Source organism: Anolis carolinensis, chromosome 1 (assembly GCF_035594765.1).
Source record: "Anolis carolinensis isolate JA03-04 chromosome 1, rAnoCar3.1.pri, whole genome shotgun sequence".
Taxonomy (NCBI): domain Eukaryota; kingdom Metazoa; phylum Chordata; class Lepidosauria; order Squamata; family Dactyloidae; genus Anolis; species Anolis carolinensis.
Genome location: NC_085841.1, coordinates 105,576,797 through 105,598,730, shown reverse-complemented (window position 1 = coordinate 105,598,730; position 21,934 = coordinate 105,576,797). Strand labels below are relative to the sequence as shown.

At 40.5% G+C, this 21,934-nt stretch overlaps 1 protein-coding gene across 2 annotated transcripts in view; it reads left to right on the top strand.

Annotated features, from left to right (window-relative positions):
• The window catches only part of grik2 (glutamate ionotropic receptor kainate type subunit 2), a 774,384-nt gene that overhangs the window by 737,943 nt on the left and 14,507 nt on the right, over positions 1 to 21,934 (top strand). For both annotated transcript variants that reach the window (XM_003215508.4, XM_008119029.3), the window contains exon 16: positions 5,544 to 5,794. In XM_003215508.4, coding sequence (XP_003215556.1) covers positions 5,544 to 5,794 — 251 coding nt within the window. The remainder of the gene's footprint in view (positions 1 to 5,543; positions 5,795 to 21,934) is intronic.

The window sequence follows — 21,934 nt, the reverse complement described above, 5'->3', positions numbered from 1 at the left end:
ACCTGTAACATCCATAGAATTTGTATATGTTGAGGCCTTAATAGACACAACCTCCCCTGCAACCAAGATATAACCTTTTTCAAAGTCTCCCTCCTTGCTTTTTGTTCATTTGCATATTTTACATGAAAAAAACACAAAAAGATTAGAATTAGAATTAGAAGAGGATGTGAAAAAGCCCCAAAAGTCTCTCATTCTATTGTGCTGCATTGCATGATGGCAATGTTCCCCTCTTATCCTGTCCGATTATACCTTGAAAGGTTGCTGTGAAGCTCTTTTTCTGACAAATACACTATGATTCGAAATGATTTTGCTGTGCTCTTGATGGAGTGACATCACATATGCAGTTTTCTTTAGATTTGCTTTTGAATGAAACAATAGGAAAAGCTCATAAGGAAAACATCATGTATCATGATTTGGAGGTTGTGTGTTTTTGGAGGGAAGTTTCTTACCAGATGAGATGCCCTGTGATAAGTGGTTGGGGAGCCATGCTTGTTATCCTTCCAATTTTCTTTCAAATCCTGGCTGTTTCTCAGCATTTCCCAGAACCACATGTGGATCATATTTTCTGGCCCACTTTCCCTTTGGGCAACATACGAGTGAGCCCTCGGTGGTGCAGTGGGTTAAACCCCTGTGCCAGCAGGACTGATGACTTGAGGATTGGGTTGCTGACCTAAAGGTTGCCAGTTCAAATCCAATCCAAAGAGAGTGCAGATGAACTCCCTCTATCAACTCCAGCTCCATGCAGGGACATGAGAGAAGCCTCCCACAAGGATGGTAAAAACATCAAAACATCCAGGCATCCCCTGGGCAATATCTTTGCAGATGGCCAATTCTCTCACACCAGAAGTGACTTGCAGTTTCTCAAGTCACTCCTGACATTGGGGGAAAAAAAACATGAGTGAAGCACCTCATTCAGTCCTGTTTTCTCTTTCTTTCTTAACCCTTCCACCTCTTAACTACACAGGGGATCTGTATCCCATGCTCAGGATTGCATTGTCATTTGCTACAACATGCCATGGCCCTTACTTCTGAGTAGAGAGGGTTGGAATCTTATCCCTACTTAGGGCACATGTACCCAGACACTTTGTTCTGAAAATGGTACCAGGAGAATCAGATCCAAGGCAGCTAAATGATGCATAGGGCTTAATGGGAAGGGTGGGCAGGTGGAGGGGGAGGCCCTTGCAGCACTAGGATATTTTCTATAAAAATGTGACTATTGGGAGGCGTACTCGTGAAAACATCAATTTCTGTGTGGTCTGGTTTAGCATGCAAATGTTGGACAAAATGTGCATGATATGGCAACAATGGGAATGTAAGTCCCCCACTCCAAAAATAGCAAAATAGGTTTATAAAAACCATTAGTATTAGAATTCCTCTGCTCTCCCACAATTCCCTATGGAAATAGAAAGTATAGAATTGGATTGCAGTTGGGTCAACCAGTGGTTATGAAAGAAAATATGCACCTAGGGTGACTACTAGAGGAAAGGTAGCTCAGCTGTTTCAGAACTGAAATCCAAGCAAATCAGGCTAGCTAATGAGCTGAATTCAGCAACATCTTAAGGATTGTGCAATTCCTGATACAAAATAGGAAAATGTCTCCCCAGTTGATCTATCCTATGTACCAATTTCTGTGATGTACTGTGTATTGAAGCATCTTCATCAAATCCAGAAAATCTGAACCCTTTGGAACATTTCAATTTTGCCCAAATAGACAAAATAGCTCCTTTCTCACTATATTATTCATCCTGCTTTAAAATAGAAAGAAACCCTCTTTAGGTTTAGAAAGGGTTAGAGAGTGAGTTAACCAAGCAGATATATTTTGTTCCCATTTGGCAAATTGTAGTTTTAGTGGCTGTGATCCAGCCTATCCATTTGTGCCTTTACATGGTACATATAATGGCAGGCTGGCTTGCAGCCTGTGTGCTAAAATAAAAATGATACAGATGTTCAACTGTTCTGTGTCCTCAAATTGCACAAAATTGTGCTCCCAAATGTTTTGTGTACATATTTTCATGTAGCTACAATGTTCCCAATAGTTTAAGCAACAGTATTATTGCAGTTACATTTTCTTTCTCTCACTTTCAAATATGTCTCTCAATATCTGCCATAATCTCTTTGGGACTGAATGGGATGAGCTTTAAAGAGAAGCAAGTAGCAGTATGGATTCTATGGATTCCTTGAATCTTTCCCATTACGCTATCGATAGAGACTCAGATGTTCTCATCAAGTCAATCTCTTGACCCGAATCTCATTCTAATGAGGACAGGTATTATAAATTTGCTCCATGGATCCCCCATCACAGATTCAGTTTCTACTCCCCAGTCACCTTAATTAAATCAAAGATAACTCACAGTATCACACAAAACTATGGGAAACATTGTACTACAGTATTCTAATTAAGAATGAATGAATATTTAACCACAGCCTTTCATTTTTATATAATATTCGAACAATGGCTTTCAATGTAAACTCTGAAGCAGTGCTAAAGGACAGTCATAAAAAAGCATTAAATCCTCCCAAAGTTCAAAATGTAAGCAAGAAACATCCACAATACCTTCTGATCTCATGCCATAGTGAAATGAAAACTTACAGGAATTATTCCTGCTTGCATATGAGAATAAAAGAAATGAAGATGGACAGGAAGGAGGAGGTGGTATTTGACTATCTTGTATTTCCAACCTATATTTTCTTCTCAGCAGCTGCCCTAAACATTTCTTTAATTGTGTCCACCCTTGGGATTGAAGAATATAGAAAGCTCAAATATGCAAACATTGAACTTGAATCCCATACATCAGAAACTGGAAAGCATATAAGATGCATCCTTGGTCCCCACTATAGATACCTAAATCAGTAGATGCTCAAGTCTCATTATATAGTGTATAATGCAGTACAATGGTTCCCCTAATATAACTTTTAAAAAAATTCAGTGGTAGCAGAATCCATAGTTAAAGAGGTCCAGACTGGGGCAAGAATGTTACTTTGGACAGATAGGTGGCCAGAGCAACCTGCAACTTTAATTCATGTGGTTTAAGGCTGCATTAACCCAAATCAGCTCTATGTATCATGGGGTTGCTATGGAGCTGATTTGCCCTCTTTTGGATTATGAGTTAGGGTAGATGTGTCCCTAGTCAAATGTGGCTTAGTCACACCAAGTGGCTTAGTCAGGAGTAACAGAGCCCTGGCTATCTCAAGGCAGGAAGTAAATTTTGAAAGCCACACTATGACCCCATGGCTGTCCTCCTCCTAGCAGAGTGGAATGCCTTAATTGATATCTTGCTTGGCTGAGGGAGTGATAACTTTGACACTGCAAGTTAAAAAGATGCTCATTCAAGGGGTCTCTGGCTGACAGGCTTGGTGCCAAAGCCTCAATCAGCAATTCCATAATTGGTATCATTGGTCCTGCACTACCTGTCTCTTTCTTCTTTTTTGCTAAACCCTACTCACTGTTGGACTTGAGACATTTTCTCCATGTACATTCTCACAGTAGCAAAGAAGATCTGGGTGAATGAGATTTCATGCCTGATCCTGAAACTCAACCTTTTCTTACCTCATTTCAGGTGATTATTCTAAATCTTGACATAAGCAATAGTACATGAATTGAAAATGTCAGTATTGAATGCCACATCATAATGTGCACTTGCAAGTTTGGCCTTGATTGCATCAATTGCAGTTTTCAGCTTTTGATTGGTTCTTACTTATTGCCATAAATATCCCTGATATGCTGTGTTGGCTCTAACCAGAAAAGGCACAACTCCTATCCACATGAACACGCCTAAAAATAGATAAGCAAATAGACACACAGCAGGGCAGGTAAGTAAGATGCAGTTATGCATCAGTAGGCATCTTTCTAATTATAAACATGTAAGATTTCCCTAAAAAAAACATTTTGAGAATCATGTAATCTCAAAATGCCATCTCAGTCTGCCTCATCTTTCACTTTAGGGGGAAATGATGGCCTCCTGCGTCACTGTTTGCTGCTTCCATTTTTGATATTGAAAATAAATATTTATGAAAGTTCACACACTCACTCAATATATTTCATCCCCTGAATTGATCTTAAAAACCTTTTTCTTTGAAAGGTGGTCTTTAAAAGGTGGTTTTAGCCTGCTGCCAAAAGGACAGCAGGGAGGAGCCTTTCTGGCTTCCCTGGGCAGGGAGTTCCAGACTCGAGGGGCAGCACTCTCTCGTTCCCATCAATTGAACTTGAGATGAAGGTGGGACCAAGAGAAGGGCCTCTCCTGAAGATTTCAGGGCCTGGGCAGGCTAATACAAGGGGATGCAGTCAGCCAAATAGCCTGGATCTGAACATCTAGGGCATTCGTTAAAGAGCATAACTAGCACTTTGAATTGTGCATGGAAACAGACTGACAGCTAATGAAGCTGCTGCAACATGGAGGTTTATGCTCCCTGTAGCCAGGCCCAGTTAGCAACCTGGCTGCAGCTCTTTGGACCAGCTGAAGTTGTCCAAGCAATCTTCAGAGGCAACCCCACATGGAGTGTGTTACAGTAATCCATACGAGTTGTAACTAAAGCATGTACCACAGTGGCCAGATATGGCTTCTCAAGGAATGGGCACAATTGGTCCACAAATTCTAATTGTACAAAGGCCCTCCTGGCCTCTTCAGAAACCTTGGCCTCCAGGTTCAGTGCTGGGTTCAGGAGGACCCTTAAACTGCAGACCTGTCTCTCCAGCGGGAGTGGAAACCTCCTATTCTCTGATCTACCTGTCAGAGTATTAGCAGCGCAGCAGTAGTTGGATGGAGTCAGTGGAACGCAGAACGAAGAGACGTTGGTAAAACTATATACAAGTTTTACTATAAGACAAACAGACTTGCAGACAATGGACACAGGACTTGACACCTAGGCAGACAGAACTCAACTCAACACAGAACAGAACTGAACTGATGCAATCAGCAATGCACACACACTTGCTCCAGCCACACATCAAGGACATCACAGCTTCTTAGTAATTAACTCTTTCCAGACTATGTTACACTCTGGATGATGCAATCAGTATGCAATACAGGCAAGACACAAATTTCATTTAAACACTACCAATACACAAATCCCACATTAACACTACCTTCTGATGGACCAGGACCAAGTATCTCTGTCTTGTCTGGATTAAGTTTCAATTTGTTTGCCTCATCCAGACCATTACTGATGACAGACACTGGGTTAGGGTCAGGACAGCTTCCTTGGCACTAGGTAGAAAAGAGTAATAGTACAATTGGGTGTTATCAGCATATAGGTGGCACCGTACTTCAAAACTCTGGATTACCTCTCCCAACAGTTTCATATATATGTTAAACAGCAGAAATCATTTGTTTGAGGCACTGCCTGGCTGAAGAGGTACGGTTTTTTGAGAGTGATATTATCATACGTAATTATAAGGAAGGAGTTCCTCTGATCTAGGTGGTAGTCTACATGGTTTAGGCTTTCAAAATATTTTCCCATCAATGAAGGTATCAAATAAGTATGAGATACAACCAACCTATTAAGGACATGCTTTAGCGACCTGTGCTCTCTCTTTTACTCTCTAGGGTCTCCATATAGAGACAAGATAACGATAGCAATTCTTCACTTGCAAGAGGAAGGCAAACTCCACATGATGAAGGAGAAATGGTGGAGAGGCAACGGCTGTCCAGAAGAAGAGAGCAAAGATGCCAGTGCCCTTGGAGTACAAAATATTGGTGGCATCTTCATTGTTTTGGCAGCGGGATTGGTACTTTCCGTCTTTGTGGCAGTGGGGGAGTTTTTGTACAAATCCAAAAAAAATGCCCAGTTGGAAAAGGTAAATATTGTCCTTTTTGCATTTAATTGTACAATTATGGTCTAGTTGTAGCCTGTTGGGCAACCAACTGAAAAGCCATTCTGATGTCTTTCATAGATTTGATCACACCATTAAAGTTGATAGCAAATTAGCATTGGAGCTTTCATCTGTACAACTTTTAATCTGTCTTCAATATTTTTAATTGTAGCCAGCTTTCAGAGCAAGTGACTATTTCTCCTCTTATTCAAGCTTGAAAAAAGACACTTTTTTACTCCTGGAAGTTCACTGCAGTTAATTTAATGGATGAAGAAGAAAGAGCAATCTGTTAATGAGAAACAAAATTAACCTTCTTCAAATAGTTCTGAGTTCCTAAATGGCACAACTCTATCAGTTCAAAGTCAAAAGTCTAGAAAACATCTTTCTTGATGCCCTTTCTGGAAGATGTTTTCTCTTCAAATACATGGCTGTAGTATCTAGAAAAGTATTAATCAATATACTTATGATTTACCTCTGGTTATGGTTTTATATCTTGGACACATTTCAGTTTTAAAGTGTAGTATGTTGAACTTATTCTAGACTGGATCAAGCAAATTTATGTCTCCCTTTTTCAAACAGAGATATAAGCATCCATATAAGTGTTTTTTATTATATTTATGTGTATATATGTACTATCTAATAATAAGTTGCATTCTGTTTCTTATTTATATGCCTTACTTTGAATATATATCTATTTTTCAAACTGGGAAAAACTAGGTTATGCATAACTGAGGAGCTTGTGACCAATCCAAGATGCACATGTATGTTGGTTGATATTTCTTTTTCAGATTCTATGGTTAATATTGCACATTAAAGTTTTTGAGATGTCTGAATTTGTACTGATATAGAGTATTATTTGGGGCCCCGGTGGCGAAGTGTGTTAAAGCACTGACCTGCTGAACTTGCAGACCGAAAGGTCGCAGGTTCAAATCCCGGGAGCGGAGTGAGCGCCCGCTGTTAGCCCCAGCTCCTGCCAACCTAGCAGTTCGAAAACATGCCAATGTGAGTAGATCAATAGGTACCGCTCTGGTGGGAAGGTAATGGCACTCCATGCAGTCATGCTGGCCACATGACCATGGAAGTGTCTACGGACAACGCTGGTTCTTCAGCTTAGAAATGGAGATGAGCACCAACCCCCAGAGTCAGACATGACTGGACTTAACATCAGGGGAAACCTTTATCTTTTAGAGTATTATTTATTCTGAGCACTTTACTTGGAACATCATTCTGGCTATTTTACTGATGCTAGTAAACATACATAGGATCTTAGCCACCTACTTCTATCTGACTTTTGGTAATGTACTGCTGGGGTAAATCTACAAACTAAGGATGGATGAGATCACAAGTTCCTTATCAATTTTTTGCATATATGTATATTTTCATGAAATTTGTGCTATAAATGAAAATTCAGTACCAATTCAGTACCTCTCTAATTATGTAGAATTAATTTGTCCTGTTACATTAATTTTGGAGCTTTTCTTATTTAAATTTCTTATTTTAGAAAATTACTGCTCTTTTGAGATCAATGATGTATACATCACAATGGCTTTATCAATTTTTGAAGTATGTTAGTTTATATATGGCAGCATGTTTTGTATTAGTTGGTCTGTAACTTTTTTAAAATTCTTATTTTGTTTATATATAAAGTTGGAGAATTTTTGTCATGAGTTTTGTACTCCAAATGTAATAGTATTTTAAATGGTTAGATGTATCTTACTTGACATTTTTGAAGTACAATGTGAACAGCAAAGGGGTATACAAAAATGAAAGAAGAGGCTTTTACAATGGGTCTCTCTTACAAATCACTTCACATATTGTACTTAAGCAGTCTCTTGAATTGTTCAAGAACTTGTGATATGGAGCAGTTTGATCAGTTCTTTTGTTTGTGGCACTAAAAGGATCTTGATGTGTGAATTCTTCTGTTTGGAGATCACTGTTATGAACATGTGATTGAAAGAATGAATGGTGATTGGCCATTCAGCCTCAACTTAACCTGAAATCAGGAGCATAACAAAATATTGTTATTCACCAACATAATCCCTAGTCTTTCTGTGTACTCCAGTCTTTTCCTCTCTATGCTTGATCTTCACATATTCAACACCAACATCTGAAGAGGGAATGTTAACTACATTTAGCTAAATGTGATTAGAGGTAACCCTATTTTTTATGAATCCAAGTAGGACATAGTCCCCAAGCATGGGGATTAATGTTCGCATTGAATGCATATCCTCCAGTTTTTTCATATCCCATAACAATATGGTATATCCATTTTCTCCTTTTCATTTCACTGTTTGAAGTTATGCTGAGAACTGCTTAGAATGTGACTTATGCATGAAGACTGGTTATCCTTGTATGGTGGTGACTTGAATTGTTACTACCTTGTTGTATATATCAGCTGCCAGAACATAAATTTCTTCTACAAATATCTGATGACAGTATGGAAGAAACAATTGGATGAATATTTGGCCATCAAGCCAGAATACACAGTCTGTTTCCTTCGCCACACAGCGTACCCTGTGGAGACAATTTCACAGTGCCCCAAATTAGAAATGAAGTAGACCTAAGCAAATAACTTCCACATTTGTTGATGTTGGAAACATAGGCCTTTCTCCCCTAGAGATCAAGTCTCAAATGTTACTAGTTATCATCACTACTTTGATAGCTGTTCTGGTTCTCAACATTTAGGCCTCGCAAAATTCTCAGTTGTTTTTCATGTGACGGTAGCAGCTATCACTGAAATCATGTTAAATGCATTGATAAAGATTTCCCTTGATGAATACAATTTCACTGGGTTTGATCTGATCTGGTTAGAAATATTTCTCCTGTGAGGATAAGATTATAAATGTAGAAATTCGGCAAATATAGTAAAAGTGTACCTAATGCCAGTAGCTGCCCATACTGTGGTACACATAATATGTTTGGCTGCTGCTTTTTCTTATCAGTCATGGAAAGGAAGATGAGAGGATTGGCCAAAGGATTCCTGGACAAACAGACAGAAAGGTCGTTTGTAATACTTAGTGTACACAATATATCCAATGCCATTCCACATTTTTCAATAAGCCTTAGCAGTGTTTGGGTGGGATCATATTGTGTGTCTAAATGTGCCTTATGTGTGCACATATCTCTTTTTTGGACTGTTTGCGGGGAGCCATGCTCTGTCTCTTTGTGCTCCAGCCATAATCTCTCTCCTTCAGCCACAGCTGTGAAGCCTTGAGAGGGGCTGATTTTGCTTATCAATGAGGAGGAGGGAGACAATTTAGATTATTTATTTTTTTTGTGACAGGAGCAACCCGAGATCTTTGTAAGTAAAATATGACAATGCAGCTGGTAAAAAATAATTTTTCAATCCTTCATCTTGCCCACCTCCTGCTTACATGACAACTGAGTCAAGTGTGATAATGATATACAACATAGTCAAAACAATGGGATAAATGCCTATATTTCTAATCTGGCACTTTTAATGTTTGCAAGCTTTATCTTCTAAATCATATCTTTATAATTCTCTGCTGCTGCTTCTGTTCCTAGCTTTTCTTAGGAATCTACTGCTCTAGACATAAGTATGAAAGTCTATTAAACTTCTGCAATATTGCAAAATTACAAAATGCAAAGTTATTTGTGAGTTAGAGAGTATATGATTTGGAAGATATAGGTAGATATTCTAAGAAAATGTTTTTGGATCAGGGGGAAAAAGAAACAATCTCAGCTTCACACCTGAAAACACTGAAGCAGTGATAACTAGACCAATATATTGTTATTTTAGTATAACCATACTTCAAAACTTTGTATGTGGTAGATTTATTTGAAAAAAAAGTTAATTTAGATGAGAAAGCAGTCACACACACATTGATACAAGTAGTTTAGATGTATGTATTTTAATGGCAGTTTTCTTTAGACAGCAAATTTTAATGCACTTTAAAAAAAGAAAATGAAACAAGTCTTCCTTGATCAGAGTGATTCTACCTACCCAAGACAGTTTCTCAGTAGTTTTTTTAAAAAGTTTCAGTAGGTCTTATTTCAGTAGGAGAGCATTACAAAATACAGAGATCTGAAAGAATCAAAGGTTGTGAAGATGAAAACAAAATTCAGCATAGGCATAATTTAATAACAGCTTGCCTTTTTAGGGCTTAATGCTGTCTGGATTCCCCACCTCACCATCCCTTACCCTTTACTGAAATTGTTCAGAAGTATAGCAGGAATAATTTTGCTATCATGGAATTGGAGACCTAAGGGTTTTTCAGCACCCCTCCCATTTTTTATTCATAAATGTCCCTGATCTAAGAAGAGATGAACCAAGAGAACCACATGGTTTAGATGTACACAGAAGGGCAGGCTTGGTTATGTAACTAATACTCATGTATACAGGTTTCAAACAAATGTTTGGGAGAGGGCAGTGGTAGTCAACTGGTCAGGTAGAAAGCAGTCCTGTTGGCACTTTTTCACTTGCAGAGATTTAGCTCAGGATTGTAGCATATAATTGCATCAGAGAACTGTACAGTATTTATTTGCTGTGGCTTAACATATTCTCATATTGTTTGAGCATAGTATACAGTACATATGTGTATGTCACCATCCTGCCACCAAAAGGGTTGGCACCAGAATGATATATGATCCTTCAAATCTCCAAGCTCTTTCATTGCACCCTCAACTGCTTGATTATATGAGTCTGCAAATAAGATCACATGTTCTCATGCTCTATGTTCATTTGCCTCTGCCCCATGTCCATTGTTTGCTGATGACATACAACTTATCAGAGGGGACAACCAGACTATGACTATTTCTATATTGTGGTAGAAAGAGGTTTGATATGAGTGATAATCTGACCTGTGCACTCTGAAACATTTGAGGGGTATAGGTAGGTTGGCTCAGTTTTTCTGATTTCTTTCCTTATCACATCTTGGAAGGGGTCAGTTTTTATGCTATACACTTTTAAGGGATAATATTTGTTTTTAACCACATATGGAATGGAACCTATTCATGGGTTGAACTTCACAAATAGGATAGGGGTAGCAGGAATAGCTGCGAGATAGATGACACATGAAGTGGAATGTGCTGTTTTGGTGTTGTGGTTAGTGTTTTATCAGAACTTCAAAGATCAAGCTCCCACAGAGTTATCAAAGCTTTTGGGTAACTTTGGCCTACTCACCGCTTTAGAATTTGACCCAAATCACAAGAGAAACAGTGATAAGGAGGAAAACCAAAAGTTTTGCCTTGAGTTCATTGGATATGAAAGACAAAATAAAAGCAGTATTGCTCTATGCATGTACAAATCCCCCCTTTGATTTGTTTTTTTAAAAAAAGATTCATTTTTAAAACCAACCATTTGAAAATTGTCATTTATAATGCAAACACATAATTATGTCATCTAGTTGGAAACACATTATTAAGAAGACATTTGTTTTCTAAGACAACCTTGGCAATAAGTGCACTGCCATTTGCATTTTATAATTGCTTCTGTTAGCAAACAACCTGCTCCTTGGTTGTAACATTACACTTAGAGGTTATTGACTAAGCAATTTCAGAAACCAAGCCCATGTAAAACTATTACCCATCTGCTTGTGGCTGATGTAACTGATTTGATGTGACATGGGTTGGTCATACATACACACAGTCATACCTACATCCTGGATAAGTAAAATAAATTGATGTAACCTTAAATACACACATTCAGTACTGTGTATTAATGCTGAAAGCCTTAGACTAGGTCTAGGAAGATCAGTTCATTGAAACTAATCACTCTCTTGCAGGTATGATACTTTATCTGATTTTTTTCTAGATTTGAATAGACTTAATCTTAGCTCCCTGAGTGCTATTTCAAAAGGAGTGAATCATGAAGCTTTATAGAATCAATACAATATTCTGCAGAATTGTGAATGATAATGTTTCACTCCTTCTGATTTGGTTATTTTAAACCTTATTATAAGTAAAAAAAAATGTCTTAGTAATAATTTACTTAAGTTACTATTTATGAAGATTTCACTTCTCTTCTTGCCAAGAAAAAAGCTAATTTAAATCTATTTGTCTAATAACAGATTGACTAGCAATTCATTGTACAATAAACAAATACTGGAACCAACTCAATATTGATAACAGGTGCCTGGGCAAGTACCGTTTGTAATCCTAATGTCATGTCATATTTGTATAAACATTTTTTTTTTCGTGTCAGGAACAACTTGAGTCGCTTCTGGTATGAGAGAATTGGCCGTCTGCAAGGACGTTGCCCAGGGGATGCCCGGATGTTTTTTGATGTTTTACCATCCTTGTGGGAGGCTTCTCTCCTGTCCCCATATAGAGCTGGAGCTGATAGAGTGAGCTCATCCGTGCTCTCCCCAGGTGGGATTTGAACCTGGCAGCCTTCAGGTCAGCAACCCAACCTTCAAGTCACAAGGCTTTAATCTACTATGCCATCGGGGTAGGATTGTTCATAGTTAAGAGCAGGAACAGTAGAAGTTCCTTGTTTCAAATCCCAGGCATGAATCCATAGAGCAGCCTTAGGCAAACTTTGCTTTCTCAGTTTCCATCCATAACATGATTGTACTGTATAAATTCTTGAGAGACTGCATCCGAACCATACAACTGCCAAGTTTTATCAATATTCCCAGTGTAACCCTCAATAGTGAATAACAAGTCTACTCCTTATTCTGAAAAATAAGCCAACTTGAACTCTTCTGAAATGTCCTTCGTATTTTCTGCAGTGTCATAGGTCTTATCTTAAGACTTTATCACATTAGGCAGGCAAACTGGCATTACAGGTCTACATCCAATTGCTGATCTGTCTCTTCCCTGTGATACTTCCATCTCTAGTTACTGAGAGGCAAAACTGATTAATAGCTCCCAACTCCACAATGTGCTCACCATCTACTTTGGTTCAATTGGTTCCTTTTGCTTCTGTGCTGGCATGCCAGCAGTAATGTCAGGGGACAGGATTCTTCTCTCTCTCTCTCTCCCTCTCTCCCTCCCCCCCCCCCCCCAATTCCCAAACTGGCCATTTTCCTTTTATTTTATATTTTATAGTTATATTTGCTGAGGCTTTTTAAAAGGAAAAAAACTGTAATTGTGAACTTGCTCTAAAATAATAATAAATAAATAAAATAATGAATACCAATAGTGCAGGAAATTGGGGTTATGAGGATATGCAGAATATGGCCACGGGACTGCAAATTGGCATAATTGAAGAGAGGTACCATAGAATCATAGAGTTGGAAGAGGCCACATAAGCCATCTAGTCCACCCCCTGCCATGCAGGAAAAGCACAATCAAAGCACCCCCGACACATGGCCATCCAGCCTCTGTTTAAAAGCCTCCAAAGAAGGAGCCTCCATTACACTCTTACAGTCAGGAAGTTCTTCCTAATATTCAGGTGGAATATCCTTTTCTGTATTTTGAACCCATTTCTCAAAGTCCTAGTCTTCAGGGCAGCAGAAAACAAGCTTGTTCCTTCCTCCTTATGGCATCCTTTCACATATTTATACATGGCTATCATGTATCCTCACAACCTTCTCTTTTGCAGGCTAAACATACCCAGCTCTTTAAGATGCTCCTCATAGGGCATGGTCTCCAAACCTTTGATTATTTTAGTCGTTCTCTTCTGGATACCTTCCAGCTTGTCACTATCTCTTCTAAATTGTGGTGCCCATAATTGGACACAGTATTTCAGGTGAGATCTGACCTAAGGAGAACAGAAGGGTACAATGACTTCCCTCGATCTAGACCCTATACTCTTTCTGATGCAGCCCAAAATCCCATTGAGTTTTTTTAGGTGCAGCATTACATTGTCTGCTCATGTTCAACTTGTTGTCCACTAAGACTCCAAGATCTTTTTCACATGTACTGTTGTCAAACCAGGTGTCATCCATTCTGTGTCTTTGCATTTCATTTTTTCTGCCTAAGTGTAGTATCTTATATTTGTCCTTGTTGAAATTCATTTTGTTAGTTTTTACCCAGCTCTCTCACCTGTTAAGGTCATCTTGAATTCTGATCCTGTCCTCTGGAGTATTATTCTTCCTAACTTGGTGTCATCTTCAAATTTGATAAGTATGCTCTCTAAACCTACATCTAAGTCATTAATAAAGATGTTAAACAGTACTGTGTCTAGGACCAAACCCTGAGGCACTCCATTAGTCACTTTTTTCCAGGATGAAGAGAAACCATTGGTGAGCACTCTTTGGGTTCAGTCACTTAACCAATTACAAATCCACTTAATAGTAGTATTGCCTAGCTCACATTTGACTAGTTTGTTTGCAAGAAGGTCATGGGGGACCTTGCCAAAGGTCTTACTGAAACCAAGATATGCTATATCCACAGCATTCTACCAAGCTTACCCTTGCTCAGTCCCCTTTCCATGTTAGATGACGCCATGTCAGATGATTCCTTCTCTCTCCCACCAGTGGAGATGGGCTCCTTCCTTAGACAAACAAATACATTTGGAGGCTCTCCATCTCTGGACTGCTGACTAACCCATTTAGAAGGCAATTTCAATCAGCCAATTCACCAGGGGGAAGAGGTTTCACACGGGTGGGGCACCATTGAGGTGGTGTGGGGGAGGAGGAAGAGCGGTCACTTGCGACCCAGGGAGAAGCGCAACAGAGTTTTTGCGACCCTGGAGAGGAATAGGTGTGGTAGTCTTCAGGACAGACCCCCGGCCTTAAGGTCCTACTTTTGAACGCCAGATCCGTCAATGGTAAGACAGCTGTCATTCAGGATTTGATCCTGGATGAGGGGGCAGATCTGGCATGCATCACCGAGATGTGGTTGGACGAGCTGGGTGGGGTGAATCTCACCCAGCTGTGTCGATGTCCTGGCTGATCGCTATAATAGTGATCTGGCAAGGGCACTTGACATGATCGCTCCCGAACGTCCCCTTTCGCTGCGTAGAGTCACGTCGACTCCTTGGTTCACTGAGGAGCTGGCTGTGATGAAGCGTGCAAGGAGGGGACTAGAGTGCATCTGGAGGAAATCTCGCGATGTGTCTGACCAAGCACGGGCTAAAGCCGCTATTAAGGTTTACTCCGTGGCTTTGCGAGCAGCCAGGAAAGCTTTCACGACTGCCCGCATAGTGTCTGCGGCCAACAGGCCATCGGAGTTGTTCCGAGTTGTTGGGGAGCTCCTGCATCCTTCTGAGACCCAGGGGCTTCCCGATGACTTGGCAACTCAGTGCAGCGATTTCGCGCACCATTTTGCAGGCAAAGTTGCTCCGATACGCCGTGAGTTGGACTCCAGCTTAAACGTAGTTCCAGCGGAGGTAACTGAGGTACCTGTCTGTCCGATTTTGTGGGATTCTTTCTGGCTTGTTCTTCCTGATGACGTGGAGGAGATCCTTGGGTCTGTGAGGGCGACCACTTGCGCTCTTGATCCTTGTCCCTCTTGGCTGGTTAAGCTGGCCAAAGATGGGTTGTTGGATTGGTTTGTGGCTGTAATAAATGCCTCCTTGGGCCAGGGGACAGTTCCATCCTGCTTTAAGCAGGCGGTAGTAAAACTGCTATTAAAAAAGACCTCCCTAGACCCGTCTGTATGTAACAACTACAGACCAATTTCCAAACTCCCGTTTCTGAGCAAGGTTCTGGAGTGGGTGGTTGCCACGCAGCTCCAGGAGTTCCTCGATGACACTGATTTTCTGGACTGCTCGCAGTCTGGTTTCAGGCCTGGGCACAGTACCGAGACGGCTTTGGTCGCCTTGGTGGATGACCTCCGCAGGGAGCTGGACAGGGGGAGTGTGACCCTGCTGGTTCTCTTGGACATCTCAGCGGCTTTCGATACCATCAACCATGGTATCCTTCTGGGGAGGCTCTCTGGGATGGGGCTCGGTGGCACAGTTTTGCTGGGGCTACGGTCCTTCCTGGAGGGCCGCTCCTAGATGGTGAAGCTGGGGGATACCTGCTCGGACCCCTGGCCATTGACCTGTGGGGTGCCACAAGGGTCTATCTTATCCCCCATGCTATTCAACATCTACATGAAACTGTTGGGAGAGGTCATCCGGAGTTTTGGAGGGCGTTGCCATCTCTACGCAGATGACACGCAAATCCACTACTCGTTTCCATCTGACTCCAAGGAAGCCCCTCGGATGCTGAACCAGTGCCTGGCCGCTGTGGTGGACTGGATGAGGAGGAACAAGCTGAGGATCAATCCTGACAAGACAGAGGCCCGCCTGGTCAGTCGCTTGTCGGATCGGGGTATTGGGTGGCAACCTGTGCTGGACGGGGTTGCACTCCCCCTGAAATCACAGGTCCACAGTTTGGGGGTCCTCCTGGACTCAGCGTTGACGCTTGAGGCGCAGGTGTCGACGGTGGCCAGAAGGCCTTTCGCACAACTCAAACTTGTGTGCCAACTGCGACCATACCTCGTGAAGTCTGACTTGACCACGGTGGTCCATGCCTTAGTTACCTCTAGACTGGACTACTGTAATGCGCTCTACATGGGGCTTCCCTTGAAGATGGCCCGGAAATTACAATTGGTCCTGTGCTCGGCTGCCAGATTAATAACAGGGGCGAGTTAGTAACATCTTCCCTGTTGCTCTCCTCCAATATCTATCCTCCAGATTGCACCACTATTTTATGACCCTGTTCTTTGTGGTTTTTATTCTTATTCCTTTTCTCACCCCGAGTTTTAACTTAGTGTTCATGTGGCCCGCCCTTGTTTTTATTGTTCTTCTGATTTCGCGTTGTAATGTATATTATCATTTATTGTGTTGTTCAATGTGTTATGATTTGTTGCTCTTTTTATATTCTGTCAAATTGCATTGTTCTGGGCATGGCCCCATGTAAGCCGCCCTGAGTCCCCGTTGGGGAGATGGTGGCGGGGTAGAAATAAAGTTTATTATTATTATTATTATTATTATTATTATTATTATTATTAAGCTTGTAACACCATCTAAAAAAGAGATAAGATTCATCTTGCATGACTTGTTTTTGATCTGTTCCAGAATCTTCCCTGTAATTGATGTCAGGCTGACTGGACGGTAATTATTGGGGTCTTCCTTTTTCCCTTCTTGAGGATAAGGACAACATTTGCCCTCCTCCAGTTTGCTGGGACTTCTCCTATTCTGAAAGCTCATTACCATTGGTTCTGAAATCATTTCTGCTAGTTCAATCAATACTCTTGGATTTAGTACATCTGTCCCTGGAGACTTGTCTTCATTTATAGTGGCCAGGTATTCCTGGACTGCTTGTTTACCTATTTTGGGCTGCATTCCCCCTATTACTTCACCCATTCCATATTGCTCAGGTTGAAAACTGATTTCTTTTTGTGAGAAGACAGAAGGTTGTTCTGCCTTTTTCCTATCCCCTGTCAGCATTCCACCATCTTTTCCACATAGAAGTCCTACCATTTCCTTGTTTTTCCTTTTTTCACTGATATAAAGAACCCCTTTTCATTATTTTTAATCTCTCTGGCAAGCATGTTAGCCTTTTGAACCTTTTCTCTTCATATGTTGACTATTCGTTTGAATTCCTCTTTGGTGTTTTCTCCCATTTTGCATTTCTTATGCATGTCTCTTTTAAATCTTAGCTCAGTTAAAAGTTCTTTGGACATCGATGCTGGTTTCTTTAAACTTCTCTTACTTTTTCTCCTTGCTGGCATTGTTTATAATTGTGCTTTCAGTATCTCACTTTAAAGAAATTCCCATCCATCATTAACTCCCTTTTCTTTTCGTATTCCTGTCCATCTAATCATGCTCAGCATTTCCTTAAATTTCCTGAAGTCAGCTCTCCTAAAGTCTAGAATGCTTGTTTGACTTCTCTTAGGCCCTTTCTACACTGCCAGATAATCCAGATTATCAAATCAGATAATCCACATTATCCACTTTAAACTAGGTTATATGAGTCTACACTGCCATGTGGAGCACTCGGTGGCACAGTGGGTTAAACCACTGAGTTGCTGAACTTGCTGTCCAAAAGGTCGGCAGTTCAAATCTGGGGAGCACGATGAGCTCCCGCTGTTAGCGCCAGCTTCTGCCAAACTAGTAGTTTGGAAACATGCAAATGTGAATAGATCAATAGGTACCGCTCCGATTGGAAGGTCATGCTGGCCACTGACATTGGATGTGTCTACAGACAACACTGGCTCTTTGTCTTATTATTTATTTATTTACTTCATTTCTATCCTGCTCTTCTCACCCTGCAGGGGACTCAGAGCGGCGTACAACATATATTTAGACAAAAATGCAATGCCACATTATACAAAGCAAATAAAACATATCAAAAAATCAATAGAAACAATCAACATATAAATATAATTTAAAACCATTAACATTAAGATATTAAAACATAAAAATATAAAAACAGCATCTGGGTACACCTTCCCCCTTCATGGTCTTAATGTCTTCTTTGACTCTGTTCGATGCACTGGGCCCCCACCAGCATCCTCCTTTTATGCCCCAGCCTCAGGAGGCAGCAGGTGTTTCTGCTGGGCCTTGCTTCAGCCAGGCAGTCAGGGCCAGAGTCTGCAAGGAGCCAGTCACCAGGAGCTGAGGTCAAAGGCAGCCTGCAGCAAACAAACACTGCCCTTTCCTCCAAGCTCCTTGTTGTTGATGTTCCATGGCTGTCTGAGACGGTGCTGGGTGAGTGGGCCTCCACCAGCATCCTCCTTTTATGCCCCAGCCTCAGGAGGCAGCAGGTGTTTCTGCTGGGCCTTGCTTCAGCCAGGCAGTCAGGGCCAGAGTCTGCAAGGAGCCAGTCACCAGGAGCTGAGGTTAAAGGCAGCCTGCAGATTGGAAGGTCATGCTGGCCACTGACATTGGAGGTGTCTACAGACAACACTGGCTCTTTGTCTTAGAAATGGAGATAATCACCACCCGTGGACATGAGTTGGACATGACTATATTTAATGTCAATGTAAAAACTTTACCTTTACCTTTACACTGCCATATAGTTCAGTTCAAAGCAGATAATCTAGATTGTATATGGCAGTGTAGTCTTAGTTTCCCCTTTCCTTTCTATCACAAACTCCAGGAGCCCATGGTCACTTCCACGTAAAGATCCTACCACTTCCACTCCATTGACCAGGTCCTCAGTGTTGGTTACAATCAGAACCAGAATAGCTGGTCTCCTTGTTGCCTCTTCTATGTTCTGGCCAATAAAAATGTCTGCAAAACAAGTGAGGAATTCGTTGGACTTTATAGTCTTGGCAAAGTTTGTTTTCCAACAAATATCAGAGTCATAGAAATCTCCCATTACTATTATATCTCTTCTTTCTGCATCTTTGGTCATCTGGTTAAGGAAGGCTTCATCCAGCTCTTCAGTCTGGTTTGGAGATCTGTAGTAGATCCCCACAACAACATCTTTTTCAGTCCTCGTTTTCTTAATTCTTAATTCTTATCCGGATGTTCTCAATCTGGTTTCCAGGATTGAAATCTTGCATCTCTTCACAGGTGTAAATAATACTAATAATGATATTTCTCTCAAGCCTCTCCTCGTAACCTGAAGTGGGTTACATAATAATTGTTGACATACAATGCTACTCTACCCACTCTCTTTTTCGTCTTTTTATCTGAAATAAGTTATAGCCCCCTATTGCTACATTCCAATTGTAGGACTTCATATAGAAGGATTCCTGGTATGGATCCACCTTACCACACAGAATACTATATGCAGTTGTTCCTGTCCCCTGGTACTATGGTTTAGTTTTGCTTCTGGTGAAGGGAGTCGGCAAGCATTGTATGATATGTGAATTTCTCATATCTTACACTCTTCTTCTAAAAGCAATAATTTCAACCATACTTAGGTTCCATACTGAGAGCAAGATGCGATATAAGAGAAATAATTAACTAAATAAATGAAATAAAAATGTAAGATGCTATCTAGAGCTGGCCTAGGGATGGAATTTCAAAGAAACTGAAGTACCCAAATTAGTGGGGGCGAAGAGCTGTGTCATGTTTTTGGAAGTACTGTGGATACAGCATAGTGGCATATTTGCATAAGGGATATTTGCATTTGGAGGTCTCTGAAGGCTCATCTACACAACTCCTAAACACGGGCTTTCCCGAGTTAAAGGGGGGGGGGTGGCTATATTATTCTAGTGGCAAATCTGCACTGATTTGCTGCAATGGACCAAAACGCAGAGTAAAAAGGTCCCCTTTTATCCCAATTCTGGCCAAAAAATATGCATATTCATGTCACTGTATATCCCTGCACTTGCAAAAAAATGTGTTTCCTTCCCTCCCCTCTGTGGAGACTACTCCAGCACATGTCTCCTTTTAAAAAAAGGCCAAATCAGCTGATCAGCTGATTGGGCTGTCACACAGACACACAGCATGAATGGAAAGCAATTAGAACTCTCTGAAACTATTTATTTTAAACTTTATAATGTTAAACAAAGCTTGAATAAACAATTGGGGGAAGAGAGAAATCCCTCTATTATGTGTTGATCCTCATAATACACTCATGCTAATCTGCTTGTATTTATATTAAGATACTCACATGTCCAGTGCATAACCAAGTAATTAAAAAAAAACAAAAAAAAACCCTTCCACCAGATGTCTCTTATTTGCCCTCGATCTTCTTCTAATACAGAGGAAGCTTGTGAGGACAGCAGGGGAAGAAATCCCAAGACCCACAGGTCTGTGTGGACATGTTCTCAGGTTCTGGGCTTTTTTCTTCTCCATTTTAAACTCACTTTTTTGTGTTGTCTGGTAGTGCCCTGAGACACTCAGCTGAAAATCCAACTATTTTATGGACTTTCTAATAGGTTTACTAAAGTACTAATAGGAATTTATAATAGATGTTAGCCTCATTTTTTTTCAAAATAACCAGCAGAACACTCTATGAAGCAACTTTTGTTATTTCAATAACTCTTATTATATGTTAAGAAAGAACAATCAATGTACTAAATATATTTAAAAATCCATCAGTTACCAATTCTTTTTTTTTCCAGAAACAGGATTTTTTTCAAATCTAGTTTATTATTCCTAAGAATTTTTTTTGGTCTTCAGAAGTACCCATGTGCAAAGCTGTTCCTTCATTGAGTTGAATGGGAAAAGAGCAAATAACAGTTTCATAGAATCATAGAATCATAGAATAGTAGAGTTGGAAGAGACCACATGGGCCATCCAGTCCAACCCCCTGCTAAGAAGCAGGAAATCGCATTCAAAGCACCCCCGACAGATGGCCATCCAGCCTCTGCTTAAAAGCCTCCAAAGAAGGAGCCTCCACCACGGCCCCGGGGAGAGAGTTCCACTGTCGAACAGCCCTCACAGATTCAGGTGGAATCTCCTTTCCTGTAGTTTGAAGCCATTGTTCCGTGTCCTAGTCTGCAGGGCAGCAGAAAACAAGCTTGCTCCCTCCTCCCTATGACTTCCCTTCACGTATTTGTACATGGCTATCATGTCTCCTCTCAGCCTTCTCTTCTGCAGGCTAAACATGCCCAGCTCTTTAAGCCGCTCCTCATAGGGCTTGTTCTCCAGACCCTTAATCATTTAATCAGTTTCATAAATAAAGCTACATTTTCTAAAAACATTTAATGTTTATATATCTACTTATCTCAGCATATTAGATCTATAACATCTGAAAGGAATCTCTCATACCTTCCATAAAGTTTTATTGCTTTCTCAAAACAGTTTCCCAATGATTAACTAAATTAGCAACATAATGAACTCAGTATTAGCATTATTTTTTCCTGGCAATTAAACCTTTCAAAGCCTGCAGAAAGATTTGACATTCACAGGTTTTTCAGTTTATATAGGGATAGAACTTGGTCTGTCAATTGACCTGGCTTCCCCAGCCCCTTACATAACTTTAACCCTTGAAACAGATAGCCAATTGTTCTAATGCTGTTCAGTATTTATTACTTTGCAGCCACATGCATCTAACTATATTTTCAGAATGGCCTTTTTATCCTTGTGTATTGGGAAAGGCTTTGCCACTTTTGATTGAGAAATTGCCCTGCCGCAAAATGAGATAGTTGCTATAAATGCAAGCAAAAATTTCCAGAATACCTAGGAATTTAGCATAGAGGAGAACATCTGAAATAAAAATGTGATTACCTGAAAAATTCAGAACCCTACCAAAAATAGCATCCATAACTACAACAGCACTCTTTACTTATTCAGTCTAGTCTCCATCTTTTCTGGAGGGACCTTCATGTATGGCCCTGGAAGTGTGGCTGTCTTCACCACTCTGCTTTGATAAGAAAGAAAGA